Raw genomic sequence first — 24,087 nt, forward strand, 5'->3', positions numbered from 1 at the left:
CCATTTTCAGATGATTTAACAATAAGCTTTGCACGGACTAGTTCTGTCATATTAGGAAACGCTAGTTGGAGTTCTAGAAAATCTCATAAGTTTTTGCTACCTCTTGAACATTTACTACAAAGTAGATTTTTTCGAGCAAAAGATCTACAAACACAAGACGAGATAGACTGTATGGAATCATTCAATCCAGAGCAGTCAGGAGTATTGATTCTGCTATTTTTGTGCTCACAAAGAGTATTCAATAATTATTAAATAAAAAAATATGTTCCATTTTGGTGAATGAACAGAAATTTCGAATAAAATTTTCCAGGGAACATTACTTCTAATTGTTGGGGCTATCATACACATTTTCATATTAAATGAAATGAAATTTAAAATGAAATAAATAATTACATAATTTATTTCTTCATTCTACTACTACAGTCTGCTTTTAATAATTTTGTTTAATGTATATAGTGTACTCGCTTCGGCGGTACATATACTGAAATTGGACCTATATATAGTGGTAAGGTAGTGTTTGCTGGCCAATTGATGACAAAATTATTTGGGTGCTGACGTATGGAAACTATCCCGCTGTAAAAATAAATTTACGAATAGTAAAACAATAAATGAAATCCGAATACTCATAAAGAGTTTTTTCTCAGATTTTTCCTGAGAAAACAATATCAATATATCAATAACTTCCTGAATTCTATGGCATTTTCACATGCTTATTATACGAATTCAAAACATATCTATCATCAGTAATATACTGTCTGGTAATATCAGATCTGGCCATTTTTCAGCTATTTTTCAATTTCGAATATCCAGACAGTACATATCCATAACTATATATGCCCATTTCTCGTCAATATAAACATCAAGGTAACTTATTTGAGCACTTATTTTATTCAATTATTTTTCATAAAATAATACTTGATAAATTTTACTTATTTGTTTGTGAAAAATGACAACTTGAATCTTCTCAGTTTGAACAGAACCTAATTGAAATCAATTCATTGTTCACACATTTTTATTACTCATTATTTTCATATATTCAAATGGTTGAGTTTTCTATTTCCAAACAAAAGTAATATATCGGAGAAAATTTAGCTTATACTTACATAACTTGACTCAATTCACCAAATATTCTTCATTTATTAGTATGAAATTGGTCATAAATTTGTTCTTTGTGGAATAACCCCTTTCAATAAACATCTGACAAATATCGATTCGAAAAGTGATTCAAATTAATCATATACCTAGTTTGCATCTAGTACAAATTTTTAATGATATTCGGGTAAGTATATAAAAAATTGCTACATATTCGGACCCTGAATTGTTATCGTTATTAGTGTTGTGTTCTGAGTAGACCACATTATTAATAACTACTGAGCATCATGTCATGGCTATTCACAGTCTTCACCACTAATAAATATCATTATCATTGATTATCAACAAGTTCTTCCGCAGTTGAAGTATACAGTTAAAATCTCATTTATTATTGTTTGCTGCTTCGTTTCATAAAATGTTTTTGCTAAGCCTTTTGTATAAAAAAAGCTATACTTCAAATTAATTATATTGTATATTTCGAAAGAATGGCGAAGGTGCTAGAGCTAGAAATATAATTTAGTTCGTTGACCGCTATATTATCCATATATTTATTTGGTGAAATACCGCTGGTATTCGCATACATATGCAGTCTTTCCGTTATAATTTGTTCATCGCACTGTGATTCTTCTTGATATTTCCTGTTGATGATTATCTCAACAAGTATAAAATATGCAACGAAATTAATGGTACGGTTTACATTTAACCATGCGAATAGTTTTTATATTTCGTACAGCCTCTCGGTAATAAATTCAGTCATCACTGAAGTCAGTCGCTAGTTAACAGGAAGGTTTATCAGAATGATTATTCGAATCAGTAAACCAAACCATAGCAACTAAGATACAATTTACTTTGTTTTAAATGTATTATCGTTGCAAATATTAGATTTGTTACAGGTCATACCTTTGTATTTTAAATAAATATGCTTTAGGTGCTCAATAGGAAAAAAATACTAATTTCAATGTAAAAAGCAATAGAAAACACTTTTTTGAAAATCCAATCACCTTGAATCACCTTCGTTTGTATGTTGCAATTAAAATCTTCATCAGTTGATAGTTGATATATGTCCATCATATCGTAGCAACTGTAAGTTCTTGGAGAATTACTGGAGGATTCTGTCCGTTTAAAATTCCTCTTCCGAACATACTCCATACATGCCCTTTGAGAGCACCCATTCTTGTGCAGTGAGGACTGCAAACTGATAAAAAGTATGTTGGTCAAATTAAGCGGACTGTAATGACTGGTTAGAAGGAACATATTTCATAGACCTGAGAAGTCTGATGTCGCTTGACATGCCTTAGAGAACGACCACAGAATAAGTGAGAAATGCTTCAAATTGTTGAGACCAGTATATGACAGCAGGTTTTAAGACGCATTTGAAAGTTCAGGAATCGAAATATGTGGAACGAGATGAGATATAAATATGAAAAACTCACGGCTTGTGAGTTTAGTATTAGCCATATCCTGATGATGCAAACTTGGTTTGCGAAACGATCGTCAAACGTACGGAAAACGTTTTTCCAATAGTAAACGTGCGAATTTATCCGAATGAATGGTCTAGACACCATCAAAGGTAGATCCAAAATTCAAAATATACAGTCTCCTGATTGTAAGACAAGAGCTTGTTCTACGGTTTTGAAAAATGTTCTTTGACAGTGATCAATTCATTGCAGATGATGGAATTGCAACATATTGCTTACCCCTTTCAGTAGTTTCACTGGGATAAATATAGATTCTCGCCTTGTGTCAATATTGTCCTTTTCATGGTACAAACTTACTAATTGCCTCACAAAGGTGCTTCAGAAGTTAGAACGTTTTGAAATGTTATTATTGAGCAAGTCTTCATTATTCATCTGCTATTCATTTATAGTACACATTCGTTATAGAGGAGTAATTTTGGTTGTAAAAAAGAAACTTCAAGACTGTATTTGAAACAGTAAGGCTCATGTAATTATCATGATTGAGTGAATGACTTGAACGTCAAGGCAAAAAAAATGTATTATCTTGAAAGCAGTTTTCACTTATAACGTGCACTAAAACGTTTGACAAAACTCATGACGTGTTATAACAAATTTCAATATTTCCATTATTTCTTTGTTTGTTTCAGGATCTCCAGACCAAGTCGCATAGTACTTGTAGCGATGGATCCTTACTCAGCATGGATAGTTATGAGGATGAGGTGAGTAACTTTGACTGATGGAACATGTACAGTTTCACCTTTTATGAATCCCATTATTAATCTGCTGTATGTAAATTCAAATATTTTTTATTGTAGTAATGCTTGAAGAGTTAATTCTCTGATACAATATAATCGTGACCAAGGTAGATGGTTTTATAATAATAATGAAATATTTATTGCTTAACAACGAACAGTCACAGGTCAATTTCTGATGAAAAATAAAATTAAGTTTAATTATAGCAAAGATACATTCAGAAAGTAGGTAAGACTCTAAAATAATAGCATTTTCATAGATAGTTTGTGCACACTACACAGATCGGTGTTTTTAAGTTAATTCTAGTTTGCACTTGTTTACAAATGAAAGTTCTACTTCGTTTATTTTAAATGGTTGAATCAACTGCAGAAAGAGTTTATGACTAGCTGGAATCAATTTTGCTGGAATCAAATTTGTTCACAAAATGTATTTGAAGCTTTAATAACTTCTAATTATCATATGCGATCGCTTTCGATAGCAGGTGTGCTATCATCTTCATGGCTTTACTGAAACTGAACGTTTGTTCTTTCCTAAGATTGGAACGCATTAGTGCAGGGATTTGTTGTCCTCTTTCATCCGGATGTCTCTTTACTCCAATATACTCCACAAAACAATACACATTCCTAGAAACAATGAACCTAGAGAAACACCAACACAAAGGATATTACCTGATGTAACCCAAGTACAGGCAAATTTAATGAGACATCTGGATGAAAGGAGAGAACAAATACCTGCACTAAGGCGTTCTAACCGTATGAAAGAACAAACAAGAAGAATAATCGTCGTTCAGTTTGAGTAGTCATGAAAATGATAGCTCAGTCTGCTAGCGAAAGCGCTCGCATATAACAATTAGAAGTTATTAAAGCTTCAAATCCTTTTTGTGAACAAACAAAACAATATATATATATATATATATATATATATATATATATATATATGTGTATATATATATATATATATATATATATATATATATATATATATATATATGTGTATATATTGGAGTGGGGTTTCTTGGGGTTTGGATTCGTGTTGAATGAAAGTTGTTTTTCCTTTTTAATATATATAAAGACGTTTCGTCCTCGGTCAAGGACTTTTTCAATTTAATTTCTTACATTTGAGCTACAATGGAAATTTTTTGTTAGTGGTAGTTTTATAATAACCTTATGGTACGTATCTAGTCTGCATTGTTGATATTTCAGGATTCTTTGGATCCTCATTCAAGGTGTTCCTCCAAAGTATCCTTGCGAGAAAAAAGCTCTACACCTGGTAAGTTTTTCATTTTGCGTCTTTGAGGGAGAAGTTTCAAGTTAGAGTTGAAATTTGTCAAACAAAGTGTTCTTCTATTACCAATTGAAAATCACATTTTCAATTACATATACAGAGCTTTCTAATGATAACATGATCACCCCTGTACAGAGGGATCAATTTTTTGTTTGAGAGCCCTGTGTGGGAATATAATAATGTATTTTTGGAAAAGAAAGTTTTTGTCTTTTGACTACTCCATCTTGATACAAAAAAAAGGATGTGGGAGTCTTCCAAAAAGAAGAAGGAAATAACTCTATACATGGATGTGTAGATCATGCAAAGAAGTAAATTTCACACACAAACTGAAAGAAAGTCCTCCTGAAACAGCTACTTTCATATAAACATTGAATTATACGAAAGAAAAAATTCTTTCGAAACAAATATTTCTATATGAACACTAAATTATACAGAAGATACTTTTCTCTACTCAGTTTGTATTTCAAACATTCGTTGTAGAATAAAAATCAGATATCATTCACATCAGTTCTACTTTAAATGAATGGTAACAAATTGCACTTACATAAAACACTGCCATCCTCACTGGTATACACCGATGTTTCGCCATAAGACACTTGCCCTAAGGCTCTTCAGTACCAAATTGGATAACATTATAGAAAATACACACACTTCATTCATGAATTACGATTTTTTAATGTCACGGAGTAAGCTTGATCTGCTTATGTCATCGATGACATCGTAATGACATTCATTCACCTATTTGATTTAATCCCAGCCAAGAGGAATCTTATTTGAATTGAAGGGGTTATATTTTTTAGGAATGATTAATTTTTGTTTTGTATCAAGATGGAGTAGTAGAAAGCCAAAAACTTTCTTTCCCAAAAATTAATCACTCCTAAAAAATATAACCCCTTCAATTCAAATAATAATGTATATTCTCATATACAGGATGTTTATTAAAAATGCGGCAAAAATTTGAGGGACTTTTCCTTTGACTATTCTAAGGATATTTTGTCCTTTGATGATTTTTGATAGGGCGCTTTTTTTCGACGATACGGAGCGAAAATAATTTCGACAATAACAATTTATTACCAAAAATCACATCAAATGTTTCTTAATCTACAAGAATTGTTGAAAATGACTACCACCCGCTCGGATTCAAAAATCCAATCTTTTCATCGACTCCCGAACTCTTTCAAAAACACGAGCATCGTTTCTGATTGCGTTACACCCAGCAATTATCCAATTTCTCAAATCTCCCACATCTTTCACTTGAGTAGCGTCATATGAAATAATCCAGTCCGGTGATAGAGCAGGCCATAAGTGAGGTTGAAAACTCCCGCTCCAGCAAATATGCTATACGCTGGTGAACCATCGTTCATAAACCACATTGCATTTCTTGTAACTAATGGTACATCCTCCAGAAACTGAGGTAGCGTTTGTTCCAAAAAGTTACGGCATACCTCGCCGGTAAGTCTTCCTGACAGAAATACCGGTCCAATTAGAAAGTCACCTACAATTCCCATCCAAGCGTTTGAAGAGAACTGATGTTGAAAGCGATCTTCAAGCACCTCATGTGGATTTTTTTCAGCCCAAATATGGTTATTGTGGAAATTCCTTGTGGCATTTCTTGAGAAACTGGCTTCATTGGTAAAAATAATAAGCGTCAGTAGTTGAGAGATTTGAACCAATGTGCTCAAAAGAATGCAATCCGTGGAAGGAAATCTGCAGGAAGAAGTGCCTGAACTCGTTTTATGTGGTATGGGTATAACAAATAGCCTAAAAGAATGTTCCAAATCGTCCCGTTACTTACATTTAAAGTATTTGCAGTTTTTTGAGTATAGGTACCTGGATCTTCTTCTATCATGGCCAGCACATTCTCTTCTACTTCTACCGTTCTTACTGTGTCATTGGCCTTCCTGGTCCCCATTTTGCTTGAATGGTTCTGTTTCACGAAGTCATTGATGTATACTTTGGAAGGTTTTTCTATTAGGCAAATTACGATTAGGAAATAGTTCACTGTACTACCGCCTAGCTTCCAATGAATTGCCATCAGCAAGTCCATGAAATGCAAAATTGTTATTATCGAAATTCTTTTTCGCTCCGTATCGAAAACAAACCGCCCTATCGAAAAAAAATCTTCAGAGTAGTCTAAGGAATAGTCCCTTAATTTTTTGCCGCATGTTCAATAACCACCCTGTATACAATGGATACATTACTCCAGATGAGAGAAACTCAAATACATATATTTCGACACATTTTATTGAAGGGACCCAAATGGCTGGAAACGTGGTTTTATCTTATTTTACATGATGATATATGTTGTATTCGTATTAATTTTGATATATATGGTGTTCGCCGAAAAAAGGTACATAGTGTGTCAAAAAATGAGTTATGACTTAACGATTGTTTCGGACACTTGAAAACATGTTCTTTCACGTGAATTTCGCCAAACTTGGAAAAACATTTTTCACACGTATTTTTAAACGTATGTTCTGAAACATTCCCTGAAAAAAGGTACAGGTTCAGGTACGACACATTTTTCAAGTTTTACGTTGCTGATGCGAGAACTATTCAGTTGTGTACCATTCACATTCTCCTCAAACTCGGCATTCTCTGTTTCACAATTTTCTGATATAATATTTGAACCAGAACATGCAGAAGATTCATCTTCATTACAAACTTCATCGTATATCCCATTAACCGCTTGGAACTCTTTATTGAAAACCTGCTGTTTTTTTTTTTTAAATCGTCACTCGCGTTCATTTTAATAAAATAGAATTTATGAAAGTTGATAATTCTCACGAAAATTAAGAAACTGATAAGATAGAAAACCCAGAAACGAAAAGGTTACTTCAATCAGCTGCATTGTAAACCAATCATATACTCGACAAATGAAGCTACCGCCACACGAAATTGAGAATAAACATCGCAGATTGAAGGAATGACGTCACAGATACCCAGACCAATGATATCAAGACCTTACACTCCCACCCACTGAAGGCGTGTATATGGTAGTGGTATACCGCGAAACTTTGAACGCATTTTTCTCGAAAACTTGTTTTCGTACACTATGTACCAACCTTTCTTCGACGAACACCACATATGTTAGATATGCTCAAAATGTTTTAATATTTGTTCTCTTTTTTATCAGATACCTACTTGGAATTTGGACCGAGTTCCAATGTAGCACCTCTGAATCACAGTGCTGCGCATCACAGGGTATCGGTAAAACCAAAAAGAAAACATGGAGCTCCAAAACGACCAAGGGGACAACAGGTAAAATTATCTGAAGTTACACTTACTCTTGTTACTTTTTTGAGTTAATTTGAAATCAAAGTCATAGGAGGTATATGAAGATATTAATAAGATAGCTAAATATCTGTTGCCTGAAAAGATTAAAGGAAAAGATCAACAGGCGACCTTCTATCGTATGTCTCCCATATTTGGTATAACGCAATCGAGAAACATGGAAAATCAATAGCTGTAGCGCTTGATATTTCTAAGGCCTTTGACCGTGTGTGGCTCTTCAGCTTCCTGAAAGAACGTTCCCTGCAAGTGGCCGTCAATGGATATCTCTCGAATACTTTCACCATCAACGCTGGTGTTCCTCAGTGATCCATATTATCTCTAACTTTTTTTTATTGTATATCAACGACGTATTGGAAAAAACTAAGAATCCAATATATGGCTTTGCCGACCACAGTACACTTGTCCCGTCATTGCATTTGGATTCCAAGACATCGGCTACGGTGGCGCATCTTCACCGGCAGCAGGAGGTTGCATATCTTCATGAGGATCTAGAAGTGATTTCGAATTGGGGTGAAAGTAACCAGATTCGATTCAATGCTACAAAAACCCAGGCATCGGTTTGCTCCAAGAAGATGAATGTCTGCTTCGATATGTTTGTTGGGGGTTAAAATGGAGACCAATGTGTCCTGGCACAAACATGTCGCTGGAATTGCAAAGGCTGCTTCTCAAAAGCTTGGAACATTGTTCCGAACCAGAAAACTGTACATACCTCAGCAACTTTTGATGCTTCATAAAGCTCAGATCAGATCTTTGGAGTATTGTTCTCATGCACCTAGCTCTGCCCCCAAACATACCTTGAAGTTGCTGGATACTATCCAGAAAAAAGCCGTACGGCTGATTGGAGACGCGAACATCACATACAACCTTGATAGCCTGGAACATCGAAGAAAGGTTGGAGATTTGTCTCTCTTTTATAGATACTTTCACAAGAAGTGTTCAAGTGACTTAGCACACATTTGATTCCAAGAGTGGTTCAAATCGACGGACTGTGGCTGCTCATCGTTTTGTTGTTCAACTCAGTACATCAGTAGATTCCATGTATTTTTTTATGGCGCTGAAATTTTTGCAATTTTCATGACATCTGATCGGAACCTTGTGGAACACCCAACTCGAGATTGGTGTGTTTCGGAGAGTGGTAGTGAGAAACGTGTGACGTTATCGATGCAGAGAAGGAATGGAATGAGTATCGGAGAGATTCAAAGAGCGTGTCTCCTTGAGAATCCCCCTCACCTCATCAGGCCCCCTTGGCACCTCGCCTCATCCTTCGGGTCCCCTTGGGGCCCCCTTAATAGAATTTCTTTTTTGATGTTTTTTACAAAGAACTTGTCTTTCTTCAAGTAAATTATTAATGCAATGAAGTCACAAACCAATTCACGGTTCCGTACAAACTAACACAAACACGTAATCTCTTTGAAAAACACCAATCTGGCAAATGGCAATATATGTCAGTTACGAAATGGCATTAATCCAAATGAATCGATTGGCTTAAATGTTTAGAAGACCGGCGGCTGAAAAATTAAAAAAAATAACGTCAGAGTGCCAAACATATGTTACTTCTCTCATACCGTGTACTCTCTCACCTTAAGGCCAATTTTGTTGCTACTATTAACAATGAATGTCTTCGTGTTTGGTCTTAATATGTTCTTTCACATCACCAAACCATTATTTTCAACACCTCGACACGTGATTCAATTACTTGGTGATTGAAACACCAAAGGCTCCAAATAGTGCAACACAAGTAGAAAATTTGTAGATGAATTCATATCAAATTCAAATGTTAACTTTTTATATACCGTGGGAGAAAAACCAGAATGAGTTATCATTCTCTCCTAGAGTATAATGAAGTATAAATACCCGTTACTATTACAAAAAAAAATATGATACCTACTTTCATTGGAGAAAGTATATTTTTCAGTTCTGTATAGTATTGTTACATTCAAATTTGAATTAAATTTATTCACAGCTGAATTCTGCACTGCCAGTGACTCCTGAAGTTAACGAGGATTCTTCCATCAGAAGTACATCACCCGAGACTACTAAGAAAGGTGAGTATTGATCTTGTGTGCTTCAACTAACATTGCACCGTGTCAAACTAATTTGGCATCTGCCACAAGATCTCGCATTTTTTTGAATCTTCAATTGAAAATTTCAACCGAAAATGAAGTAAACGTTTTTCCAAGCCAGTGGTTTATGGTCTGAAAGTTTCTCCTGTGTGGTAACTATCCAAGTATTATTATCCAAAGTACTTTAATTGCCTTTTCAACTTGGACTACTTCACATAGGGGGAACCTTTGAATGAACCCATTTCAATTCAAAGTGAAACATTTGGGGAATCCCAAGAAGATAACCTACAAAAATTCAAAACATGTTTGAAGCCTGCTGTGAATTTATAGACACTTGTTGATTCTTGCCCTTTCGATTCCAGAAAAGTGATTTGTTTTTCCTCCGAGAAAACTTGAGTTGTATCATTAACACTACATTCCACATTGGAGATTTTTACCCTATAGTATGCCAGAACTTTCATTCAGATCTTCTCCAATATATGTTCTGTTATGTTTTATTGTTGTGCTTTGATTTCAATGAATCACAATACAGTTCATTCCGTATTTGTTTGTTTTTTGCTCACCTTGAACTATGAACATGTTGAGGCATTTTCATATCTGTCATGGTCTTCAACAGATAGTTTTAGAATGACTCACCAATGTTCATGGTGAATTTCATTAGTTCAAACTTCCATTGTCTAATATGATTCTATTGTGATTCGAAATTATATAAAGCAATAAAACTTGCTTCCACATAGCAGAACTGCAACATTCTTCTCGAGCACATTCTATCAATCAATTTGGCATCATCAGGAGATGAACTTGAGGGAAATCACGATGACACACAATACAACATAACCTTGATTATTTTCCAGACTCTTGCTAGCAATTGATGTGAATGCAGTGAAGTTACTAGTGCTCTTCTATTTGAAGTAATGCGGCTAACTAACTTTCATCTTCCATGAGTAGCAGAAATTATCAACTAAGCATGTCGGAAAAATAGATGAATTGGAGTTGACATGATATCATTTCAGCATATTTTAGGAGTAAATCTTTAAAACTGTTTCAATAAGGTATTTAATAATCCCCTATTATTGATTGAGGAACAGTAATGTTATTTGGACGCGATATATACAAACGGCTCAAAAACCAAAGAAGGCTCGGGATGTGAATTGTACTCCAGATCACTAAGCCTATGGATTAAGTAGAGAATGGGAAAAAATACCAGCGTGAAAAAATACCAGCGTGGTTCAAACAGAACTGGCTGGTATCTCAATCGCCACAAAAGAAATAACCAGTAAAGGAATTTCTGGCAAAAACATTACAATCTGCACTGATAGCAGACAAGGCTTATTAGCCTTGAACAGACAACGTGTTACCTCAGGGCTAGTACTAGAGTGCCACCAAGATTTAGCCAAAGCCTCGGTAAATAATAACATTATCCTGAGGTAGATTAAAGGGGACGACATGAGTAAAGGTAATCGCATTGCCGACTCTTTAGCCAAGGAGCGGCTGGACTAAGAATTTTACGACCCAGTGGCACCTACGGCCTGATGACTTCGACAATTGCGGAACACCCATGCTCAATCCCTAAAGAGATGGGATGGGTCACATGTGGCCTAAGTGCCTACACTCATCCTCCCTACCCTACAGATACAGATGTTATTTGGAATCAGATAAATGAGTCTAATAATATTCATGAGTTTGGTTTGAAAGCGAATACAGTTGAGTCTAGTTTGAGCACAGCCAGTAACGAAGTTCCAGTGGTGTTAGTCTTTGAACTATTCATATTGTCAGCGTAATGGGGGCTAATCTCTCAAACAGTTTAGAAAAGCTAAGAAAACAGACTAGTTATGTATGGATGAATAAATTTTGTATGTATATAAAGTGTATGAGTTGAAACGGCTTAAAGAGAACTGCTTTGCTTTCGTGCTATGCTACTGTAACATGTGATATTCTAAAGACTTATCTCTTGTAAGCAGAAAATGTTCTACAAGTACCATGCAATACTTTGCCGATTTATACTCATCTTGAGTTCTGCTGGATCAACAATATCTTTGGAAACTATACCAAAAATTTCTGAGTTTAAAAAACTCTGTTTAAAATCTGTTTTTCCGTTAACCAGCTGTCGTACCCCTACGAACGACAACTCTCTGAAGTTTAAACTTGTGCGAGCTAAGGATTAACGATGTCTTATCTTTTAACGTGTGATTCCTAACACGGGTTGGACGGTAGCAAGTGAAGATCGATCGTTCAGACTAGTGCTTGAACCACCGACCAACACGGCAGTCAATTCGAGTGATTGAACAAATCACGACGAACCGCTTGGCTACCGACCGAGTAGATATAGTTTTCGTTGAATACGAGTGAAAATCAATATCATAATTAGTGAGTCATGAAAATTGTATTTTTATGTTAATTCAAAGCCAACCACTAGAACCCTATAAATATCAATCTCAATCTATTACTGATGAAGGGAATTCTCAGAAAACACGAATTCGTTTCTTAGTTCTGAAATTAGTGGAAGGGAATGCAAAACAGAGACTATTGTTTCTTGCTTTTGTTATTATAATTACTGTCGACAGAATATGAATAATTTCTATAGTGCTTTATAGTCCGATGGATCCAACTTTTCCAATTTTAGATATTAAAATAAAAAAACCGGTATTACTGATATAGAAGAAATATTTTCTAATATATACAAGAGATCCCGTGAGGCCCACATGCTTTGAAAGGTTCAAGGCATGTTGTCATTCTGCTGAACAATATTTTGAAATCACTCGACCTCATGAGTTGGCTTGATTTGTATTTTCAGCAGATTTGCAGCGCCTGATCTCGCTGAACAGGCACATCAACTTCTGGTAGTACTGTTCAATTTCAGTACCCATCTAGGTTTCCTATCTTCACCACCTCCATGTGGTTATTTGAAGCAATACTGTTATAACTAGTTGTTATTCGAATACAATTTTGCAACTGAATTTTGAAGCATTTATTCCAATCAATGGTTAGCTATGTGACTTAATTCTACATGCAATATAACGGACCAACATAAGGGACTAGTAATATGTTTGCTGAAGAGAATATGAAAACTAACATAACGTCCCTTCGAATCCAATTTGACGGATTATCCAAGATGAAGGACCGTTCAAAATGGCGGAATAGTTTTTTATGTACTCTCATGATAAGGTTATTAGATAAAACGAGATGACCACCATACACTCAAACTCGGCTAGAGGTTATGCAACAGTGACGCATCAAATGAAGTTAACTAAGGAACATGTCCATCGATAAGTTGAAAATAATGAAAAAAAAATGGTTTTTGTTTATATGCTATAAAAAAGAAAATCAAGTTCAAATTAAATCAAGCCCATCATTTCATTACATTACACAATTTACAGGATGAGAGCTTGTCTCGAGATTCATCTGTGTAGTGAACAAAAACAGAATAATACGTTCTTGACAAGAATTCTAAGAAAACAATTATGTTTTTTTTTTTCACAAAATAGGCAAATAACATAGAAATTATGTGTTGGAATAAATTGACGGTTTTCATTTGATTTTAATATTATTTTCTTCTTAGACTAAAAGCTAATTGTTTTCAAAAATATTTTTTCAATTAATTTCATTTGGGATTAGGATTCGACAATAAAGTTGAAATTCATGATTCATGATTACTTTATTTTTCACTTAGAAAATTACAAAATGCTTACATGCTTTCAAGATTTAAATATGATTCTCTAACAGAAAAAGTATCACTCTCTTTCAATCAAAAAGTCGACAAAGCGTTACTCAATTGGTTTTTTGTATTCTGCATCTAAATGGACATCAAAATACTGTTAGTTTGAGAAGTTCAAAGGATTCCTTGTTTGAGAAATTTCAACGATTTCTGATCTCCAAAAGTTACCAAATCTTCGGAAGACATTTTTTTGTTAAAGACCCAATATTGTCTACTGTTCTTTGGGTTTCTAACCTCCGACAATCTGAAAAAATGAAAGCTAGATCAATAAAGAATCCGTTGAAGAACTCTCTTAAGAAACACTGTCTGTTTATGATAGGGAAATTCAAACTCAAAATGTGTATAAAAATATATAAATATGTACACAGATAAATTGTCAAATGTGCACAATACTTGAATTCTATCGGCCCTTATACATATCCAGCATATTGATAAAGGTGAAAAAATATTTGATGACTTCATTTATCCATGTAACGAAATACACAAAGTATCAGACATAATACCCCAGATTTACTTGCAAAGTCATAGGGAACCCAATGCAAAATCCTTATGTTTTTTTCATGTCTGCCACTTCAGTAAGATATCAGTGTCAATTCCCCCGCTTGCATGTTCGTCCGCTTTTCTACCCCAGTAATGCCCAGTTTTGCTTTGCAGAGTCTCTAACCGATCTCCCTAGCATGAATACCCCCAGTATGTTAACAGAGATCCAACTAAAATGTTCCTCTTTGCCCCCCGGTCTCTCAGGACCGGGATCGGAGAGCAAATTGAACAGGAGTAAGTCCAACGCTGGAAGCAAATCGCAAGACCCTTTCTCCCCTCTACACGAAGAAAAAGAGAAAGAAGGAAAGCTCTCTTTGTTCGATAGGATATTTCCTAGAAAGAGCGGTAGGAAGAAAAAATCGAAAGAGGAGAAAGAAGCGAAAAACGAAGTTAAGGTCGAAGAGAGCAAGACTCGACACCGGGAACTAGGTAGGTGACTAGGTAGGTGGATGGTGCGGTGGAGTATCTACTAACAATTATATCGGATGAGTTTGAGGGGATAGGAATTGAAGTAATGAAACAATAATTGGGGATTGAAGATTAGAAAGAAATTCTCATAAAATTTTTCCATAAAAAATTCAACTTGACAGCTAATGATCGCAGTAAGTGTTATCACCTCGTCTAGAAACTGTACAGAAAATATTTCGAAAAAATCATCGAGGAAACCTGTATAACATATTGTATGCTTATTAATAATAGTTCTCTTAAAAAAAGCGATGTTTTCAATTCTTCTGTTATGGTGTACCTACTGTGGTGTACAATGATTCATACAATGAATATCAAGTGATACCCTGAATTTATTATTCAGTAATAATAATAATAATAATAATACCCCAAGTTCACTTGTATCTTCAAAGAAACATTTATCAACCGTGAAATTTTTACTTCGATTCCCTTTGGATTGTCTGATTGGCGAAGTCATAAGTCAGTGTGCTTATAAGGCTCACTTTCATAAATGTCCTTTTGAACAAAGACATGCTGATACTTTCACAATATAGAAATAAAAGACCTAGGAATTATATATAAAAATACATTATCATTCAAAATAAGGTTAATTGAGGTTAATTATCAGGCAAACTAGAATTTTCAGAAATATCCATTCGATTGAACTGCTGTACTATGAATTGGTTTGAAATAAATTTGAATTTGGATCAAAGATATGGTTTGGCGAGTATCACTCCACATTATATGACTTGGAAAAACTTCAGAACAAATTTTGAAGATATCTTCACAAAATATCACGTATGGCCAGACTACCGTTTAGTAAGAACAGCTCATTTGAGGAATGAATTCAGGATACTGTCTCTCTAAAATAGGGTCAAAATGGGTGTAATATCATTCATTTACGGGCTTCTTAATAATAGACTAAAACTCACCTCATTTATTATCGTTAGTTAAATTTTGCGTTCCAATCAGAAGAACAAGATTAAATACGATGTTTCATATATAGAATTTCTGCTCTATAGGTGCCTCATTCGCAAATGAATTGAATGTATTAATAGATATAGATTGGACAGATTCCCTAACAAAATCACAGTAAATCAATTTTTTTTCTATATCCAATAACGTATAACTGAAAGGTACTTCAAAAAAGTGTAGTAACATCGTTTTATTGTATCATATACTGACATAAAGCAAACAAAAAATTGGTGTTCAAAATCAGTCTGTAAAATGGATGTCAACAGTATATGAACCTCAAGCTTTATCAAATACTTTTTGAAAACAAAAGTTCAGTCGTGGGACCAGTTCTATTTCTTATATAACATTATTTCCTTAGATGGAACTATATGTTTTACCCTTTATGCAGGTTATACAACTCTTTTACAAATACACCTAAACAAAAAATACATGAATAATAATTTCAGTTTCAAGTAAACCGTTTTGTCAGGTGTTATTATTAAAAATTCACTTGCACTGAAGCTTTAAGGAGGTTAATCTAGAATTATTCTTAGAAATCGTCGCTAAAAGCAGTTAAGACAAAACGTCTACACCACAGGAATCTCTTAGGTTTAACTCATCCAGATATAATTATTTCGTTCATATTCTTCGGCAGAAGTTTTCAAGTACATGCCACTCTGCCAGAGTGGCAAACAAAACTACTAAACCCAACCCTTATTGTGCTGAAAGTTTATTTGTATATTTATCTTTTTTGTTTTAATTGTGTCCTTTTCTGTTATTTCTGTCTGCTGTTCTTTACGTGATTTTGTTTTGTTTTGCACATGATTTTCCTGTTATTGCTATTTTTAATGCTTCAAATCTAATGTGAAAAGTCCTTATCATTTATTAGTTCTTAGGGTATTCAAAACATATTCATGGAGACTTTGTCTTTCTGGTTGTATTGTATTTATTATAAGTAAAAAACCTATAACCGGTTCAAGATTCATGAATAAATAATATTTATTTATTCAGTTTACCTACAATATTTCACAATGCATATCATTGTTTATAATTATATTTTTACAGTTACAGAGCGTCATACAGTTTATATAATTCAATGTGATTCAAAAATGTCTTTTAAAGAAATCCACAAGTCACCAAAATACCCTGAAATGTTAACTTTTGAAAAAACTGCATTTCTGGCATATCATGGGTTCAGTTGACATGAATTCTTAATAATAGAAGGAAACTGGTATCCATTTAGACCACTTCAATTCATTTTTATTATGAACTACTCACATTCATTGTTTGTAGAGAAAAATGTTATAGTTATGAAACTGAGTTTTGGAAAGATACAGTTATAATGAAGTGGAAATATGCAATCAATATTGAAAATGTAATGTATGACATTACTCAGATATTATCCTTTGATGTTGCTACAAATATCACCAACCACACCTTTGTGTGCATAAACATTTAAACATATCTTGCTGTTGATTTGAAATGTTTCATTTTACTCATTCTTCAAGCTCACCTCTTTTACTAACACACCGAACACTTTGAATTACTCATTTTTATTCGATCTTGCATGTCTTCTTGTAATGTTGAATTTGTATAGATAAGTTTCCACATTGTGAATACCTTTACACAACTCTGCATTTTGTTTTTTATCATAATTGAAAAACTAACTGGTGCTACCTGAAATGGGACCAATTTCAAAATTTTTCTTTTATTTTCACTGTTATCTCCAATTATGAATGAAAATTAATAACAGTATTCATGATAATAATTACAACATTTTTACAAAATTTATTTTTAGACGTTTTTCACTAACATCATAGCTTCCTCGTGGGTTCCTTTTATTGTATGATTGTACCAATATGAATAACGAGGCAGTTACATGACCTGAACACTTTGTAATCATCTTTATCATTTTTCAGACACAAATGTTTGAAAAGAGCATGAAAGTCAATGTTTTATGATATAACCAGGCATCATTGAAAGTGTGAACCAAGCATCATTGAAAGTGTGAAGTTGTATATTTGTGATTATAAAATGACTCGGAATCAAAGACAGCCGATAAAATTATTGCCAAGATGACTAGGTCATCTGCATAAGCTTGCAGATATACTTTTCTTCTGTCGAGGGCATCAAGCAGACTATCCATCAGGAGCGACCACAGAAGGGGAGATAGGGCAGCCTCTGGTGACCCTGAACCTAATGGTCTTGCTTTGAAGAGTCGTAGTTGCAGTTCTGTTTACCAGCATGGCATAAATCCAGCCAGTTATGGTCGATTGTATACCTTTCCTAACCAGAGATGATTCTATAGAATTAGGGAGTGCATTGTTAAATGCTCCTTCGATATCGAGAAATACAGCAACTACAATCTCCTTCTTATCAAAGGATTGGGATATTTTCTCGTCAAGGTTTGATGCAGAATCTGTCGATTTGCCAGTTTGATAAGCATACTGGTGGCTATTCAGGGGGGATGCATATAATGCCACCCTCCTGATATGTCCGTCCAGTATCCTCTCAAGTTCTTTCAGCAGGAAGGATGTAAGGCTGATTGGTCGTATCGATTTAGGGTGTGGGTCTTTCCGACCCACTTTAGGTATATATACCATCCTTGCTGCCAACCAACTGTGTGGTATATAGTTCCAGGCCAGACTAACTCTGTATAATTTTATGAGAATAGGTAAAATTATTTTCAGTCCATTTTGAAGAAGAGCTGGAGAGCTCCAGAAGATTTGAAGGGCTGAAACGACTTAATAGCCCATTCAACTGCCGGTGCTGTGTTAACTTTCTTGACGACCTCCCAATCGCTCTTTTTTGGGCGGTTAGCGCCCTTGCCCTCGAAGATGCGAGGTCTGTTGTTATCGAGAGTCAGATTTTCAGGAAGGTTTTCCTAGAAATCAGTCATTAACAATTAAATGAATTTCATAACCTGTGTAATTCGAAAATTTCACCTTCATTCCAAAGGATTCAGAAATTTTCAAAAACTCTTAGATTCATCGAATGAACGTAAACCATGCAAACGTATCATTTATCATCATACATAATATTTTTGCAGATATTGAGGGGAGTACCATATCGATGAAGTCACATACAGAAAGTTCCTCCACGTATGTGACGTCCACGTCGGTGAAGTCTGAAGCTCCGAAACCTACGCCTCTTCCCCGTTCGGGAGCCGCTTCACGCCAGAGAGTACTCCCAATCGATATTCCAGCTTCTCCTGACGGAGTACGGAAAGAATTGACAGTAGTTATTACAAAACCGCCATCGGAAAAACCTCCCACTGATACTTCCCCGTTTCAAGCTGAACTGGAAAACCGGTTCAAACACAGACAGGTAGGGACAATTTTCTTTTTCAGGTATTCACTTTGTAATACCTTTCTTCGTAAGAACTATGAAAACATTAAGCTGAAAGCTAAATTCTTTTGAGTAACACACATGTTTAAAAACAACATATAATTTCAGTGTCGTTGCTTTTCGAGTTTGAAAGCCGTGGATTTTTGGAATTTCTTCCTGACGTTTCGCTGGCGCGAGTGGCTAGCTTCTTCAGTCATCGGACAGCAAGCCATGATGGTTAAACCTCTGAAGAAGCTACTCACTCGCCCCAGCGAAACGTCAGGAAGAAATTTCGGCTTTCAAACTCGAAAAGCAACGACACTGAAAACCTCAGCCGTGAAAGTCTAAACCACTTTGTCAACATAAAATTTTCCCCAGCAGATACATTTTTTTCATTTTCTGGTTCGAATAATTGTAAGAAACGTAGTTTTTACAATTACCAAATAGTTTAAGAATGAGAGAATCCATTTTTCATAAATAAAAGAGTTTAAATGTGGAAGTTGTTCATCATATGAAATTGCTCGTCAATATGTAAAAATATTCGAAATGATTCATTCAAATATACAAAAATGTGTTTAGTTTGAAGGAGTAAACACATAATTAACATGAATTTAACAGAATGTTTTCTAGAATTGTGGATGTTTTTCTCAGTTCCATTACAAAATGTCGACAATATCATCCTGTATAAACATTAAAATATCAAATCTGTTTTGTAGCATTCAACACCCTGTATACCTTTCGACTTTAATGTTCGTGACATGTCATCAGTCAAATAGTAAACATGAATGTTTCATAAATTCCGAAGTAATTTCCAGAAACTCTTGCGAACCTCAGTGTCATTAACTGTGTGTTTCAGATCTCGATATCAACTAGTCCGCCAAAATCAGTACCAAAACCGGCAGAAACTCCCCCACAATCTCCGAGGAGGTCGCCTCGAAGCCCTATACTACCAGAAAGAAATATCTTGCCAACTGTGATATCCACTTCCACGATGGAACAAACCCACTTCTCCAAATCTTCTTCTATCACCACCAGGTATTCGGAAACGAGACCGAAGAACGAGGAATTCCTCAATAAAATCAAAATGCCCGGCCTATCCTCGCTTCAACAGCGAGTGCTGTCCTTGAACCAAGACGATATCGACAACGGTTTCAAGTCCATGACCGAAATTACGAACGAACACAAGATAACGAAGCCTGTTACGAAGTCGCACAGCTTCAAAACTGTGAAACCGCAATCGTTCGACCTAGAGATCGGAGCTCACGACATCAAGTCCTCTACTGCGGACTTCCTGGCAGGAGAGAAGAGAGAGGAGAGTCGTGGTACCGTAACAAAAGCCGCTTCCTTGGACAGCGTCAAGCACTTGGACGATCAAATACACTTTTCCAACGTTAGGCTAGAGTTCAAAAATTCCAAGCCGGATGTGACGACGATGAAAGAAACCAAGAACGACAAGGTCAGAAGTGATGTTTTCAAAGAGTTCCTAGATTCTCCCATTACGATTTCGGGGCCGAGTCACACGGCGATTGTTAACGTAACAAGCAATACGGAAGATTTTACCTCCAGAAACCAATCCACGGAAACCGTAGAAAGCGGCGTGGTAGATGGTTCGCATACGATCTCTATAAAGGAACACCAAGTCTCGGTAACGAAAATCCAGGTCAAGCGAGAGTCGACACAACTCACGCAAAGTACTGTCACCATCCCTACGGCTTCGGTGCCAGAGTGTTTCAAAAAACCATTGAATAGGGTTGAGATTAGACCTTCGAGCAATATCATAATCTCCATGAAGTCTCCTAGTAGCGCCGAAGAGCAGAACAGACCAAAGACTTTATTCGACTTTGATGTGGAGACAGAGCTAGTATCCAAACCTCCAGCACCGAGGAAATTCAGCAAGGAAAACGTGGAAATAATCGAAAAGAATGACGATTCGTCTCCAAACTCTCCCACCGTTACATCCCCATATAGGTTCAAGAAACCCGAAGCCAAACCTTCGGGACGAAAGTCTTCCATGGTTTCCATACTCCCTGAATCACAATTGAAAGAGAACACTTTCAAGAGCAGTTCAGCTAGCTTGGAATCGCTCAAGACAGAGTCCGATAAGTCCTCCCAAGACAGCCTGGATAAACTGGATGAAAAGTTGAAGGAGAAGAACAGCCCAACGACCGAACCGGTTGTCCTGCGCAGGAAGTCCTTGGCCAGCAAAAAGAAGGACGACGAACCTGAGCTAATGAAAGTGTTCGCTAGGCGGTCGCTAAAGCTTAAAGACAGCGATCTGGACTCCATACAGGATCAACTAACTGACGGTAAAACGAACAATAGCGACAAGGAAAACCAGACGGATTCACCTGTGGATGAGCGTAAGAAATTATTTAGTAGGACATTTGATAATCCGCTCGAACCGGAGTTTATGCAGAGGCGGAAATCCATCTCGAAGAGAGAGGAACACACTGAAATAAAGTCACCAGTTAAGGCGCCCCTGGTTGAGAATAAAGTAGACGAATCAGTGAAGATCAACTCCAAAACAGTTTCGAACACATCTCCAGTTTTCCTGAAGAAGTCAACCAACAATATATTCCTCGGCCAAAGGGCTTTCAGTATGAATCCTCCCAAATCGGTGACGTCGGAAATCGTCGTGAAAAAGCAGGCGAGCTTTAGCGAACGGAAGATTACAGAACAGTGGATGAGCAACATCAAGAACGAGGATTCTGAACTGAAGGATAAAGTTGGGCAGGACAGTATAATCAGCAATATCTCTCCGAAAGGAGATTTCATTACGGAGCCTAAGAATTTCAGTCAGAGAAAGGCCGAGTGGGAAAAGAGGGCGCAGCTAGCGCAGAAAAAAACGCCATAGGTGAGTCAAAAATTCAACTATATTCTGTTTCCTGATAGCAAAAAGTGATGAAGGTTCAAACACGCTAACGAAGTGCTCAAACAGAAATTTATGATTCAGTTATTATCTGTCACAGATGGAATAGGCGGTTTTATAATACTTTACCAGGTCCACTTTATTTTTGTATTGCGAAAGGGATGCAAACAAAAGATTTAATTAGCTTTTGTGTTGGTTTATTACCTGGAATATCATACATTTGGGTAATCAGTCAAAAATACTTGTTTAAACTAATAACTGTGTTTAATTATTTATACAAATAATTCATAATAAATAGGTATGCTTGTTCAAGAAGATATTCTATACAAGCAAAAATTATGATGTGTAATCATCAGATTAATCCAATAAATTTTTGTCGAATGTTATGATTAAAGATTCTACAATTTCCTAAACTGAATGGTCTAATTTCCAAATGATGTCCTGTCTTTTATAATACATAATTATAATACACTTTTGCCATTTTGTGGAATAGACATTTTTTATTTACTCTTTATAGAGTATTTTGACATTTAGTCATCAAATTGCATGTTTTCTCGTCGAAGCCACCCAATGATATCCACTTTTCTCAACGCACTAGTTCGTATTCTTTTGACTTATTTGAAATGATAACTTGCATTATCCAACACAATCACATGTGATTGTGATGGAGTTATGTGGAATGAGCTCAGAATATTCCTCAAACACATCGCGATTTCGGTTAGATATTTACGGACAATAGATTAGTTTGCCAAGTCTGGTTAGACAGACACCCATGTTCATTAAAGTATTTGGACATATTTTGTTATAGATGTTGCAAAATTCATTTCGATTTTTTATTTTTTATTATGTATGCATCTCTCCTAGATAGTCTCCAGTCAAAGTTTGATCTCTGTTAGAGTATTGGTACATGAGATGTTTCTTCCCCACTTGGGGCTTAGTTCAAGAGATGGAGCTGTTACTATTCGAAAATTTTTCTCTTCGATGGAGGTTTCATACCTGTAGTTAAGCCACGTTTAAATTAATCGAGTCCCAGGCATTTTGCTGTGTGAGTTGGATTTTTTCTCAGGTGATCTACTCGAATGATTTCAGTACCGTCCTGCTGCTGGATGAGCGGGAACCATCTGCAAGACTAACCTCTGTGAGAAATCTTGCATACATGTCTGTCGGATATAATTCAATATCCAGCGTGGTATTAGCCATGGAAGTAGTTGTTTTCCGGCAGGCATTTACCAGAACCAGAATATTGCAATATGTCATTTGGAAATATTCATTTTCCAGTACGTATGTATCTCTCTTTGATACTGTCTTCAGGCACGGTTTGATTTCTATTAAATTTAACAATTAGATGGATTTTTTTTCAAATTTTGGAATATTCAATTGGGATAACCCCTTTGCCTAATCTGCCAAAGTACTGCTTTGCTACATGACCGTTCTGATAAAGTTTTCTTTTTTGTTTCAGATAGAAAATGGAGAAATAGGATCGAATGAGAGACAAATTGAAGTTCATGTAAAATACGGATACCCAACAATGACATAATAATTATATTGTAAATACCTGTGTTATTAATTCAAATTGAATGAATATCAACCACTGTTTGATTTTTTACATCACGATGTAATTTGAATAGGTCGTTTTTATTTGGTTGGTGCCATGTGATGGAGCAGGCATTAATAAAAAGATAATTTATATATGTTTTAATTGTAGATAGTTAAGTGCCTTTTATGAGAAATTTTACCTTGACCCGTGAGATTGATGTGTCTTGATTGTTGACCAATGAGGAGATGCCTTGAGCGATGTGGTGCTTGAAAGAAGGTATATTTATATATACATCCAAATGGATATCAGAACAAATATGTATGTTAAACGTTATGGGAATTAAGCATGTATCATTGATATTACTTAATGTATTTCTTGTAAAATAAATCTTTATAATTTTGATTGCCTTATTTCATCTGGCTGCGAAATTTTGCTTTCAGCTGAGTAGCAAGATTGTTTGATGTTTGGGAATGAATATCGACTTGTAGATTCCTTGATAAATTAATCAGTCTATTTGATTTTCATTACATTATAATGGGTTCAGATCGTCAAAATACGAAACTTGCAAATACATAGGTTCAAGAACCACACTGCTCAAACAAAAAATACAGTGTGGGGTGCCAACTAGCAACTTTTGCATATTATTTTTGATTCACTTTCATATACAGAGATTTTATTTCTGGTACAGGCGTAGATCTTCATGGATCGCATTTTTCGTAATACTTAGTCCAAGTGAGAGTCCCAGTCCAGTCTGTGAT

The 24,087-nt window shown here is 35.5% G+C and overlaps 1 protein-coding gene across 9 annotated transcripts in view; it reads left to right on the top strand.

Annotated features, from left to right (window-relative positions):
* Positions 1 to 23,729, top strand: part of LOC111506102 (uncharacterized) — a 259,371-nt gene extending 235,642 nt beyond the window's left edge. For 7 of the 9 annotated variants that reach the window (XM_074181729.1, XM_074181728.1, XM_074181730.1 and 4 more), the window contains 8 exons: positions 3,197 to 3,268; positions 4,505 to 4,571; positions 7,723 to 7,847; positions 9,844 to 9,925; positions 14,313 to 14,627; positions 18,646 to 18,923; positions 19,780 to 21,777; positions 23,252 to 23,729. In XM_074181729.1, the coding sequence (XP_074037830.1) occupies positions 3,197 to 3,268; positions 4,505 to 4,571; positions 7,723 to 7,847; positions 9,844 to 9,925; positions 14,313 to 14,627; positions 18,646 to 18,923; positions 19,780 to 21,777 (2,937 nt within the window). In that variant the 3' untranslated portion in view covers positions 23,252 to 23,729. The remainder of the gene's footprint in view (positions 1 to 3,196; positions 3,269 to 4,504; positions 4,572 to 7,722; positions 7,848 to 9,843; positions 9,926 to 14,312; positions 14,628 to 18,645; positions 18,924 to 19,779; positions 21,778 to 23,251) is intronic. The other 2 variants (XM_074181732.1, XM_074181733.1) reach the window with 2 other exon arrangements.
* The last annotated feature ends 358 nt before the right edge of the window (positions 23,730 to 24,087 follow it).

Source organism: Leptinotarsa decemlineata, unplaced genomic scaffold (assembly GCF_025532065.1).
Source record: "Leptinotarsa decemlineata unplaced genomic scaffold, Ldec_3_MD MMD2_tig00026314_RagTag_RagTag, whole genome shotgun sequence".
NCBI lineage: Eukaryota > Metazoa > Arthropoda > Insecta > Coleoptera > Chrysomelidae > Leptinotarsa > Leptinotarsa decemlineata.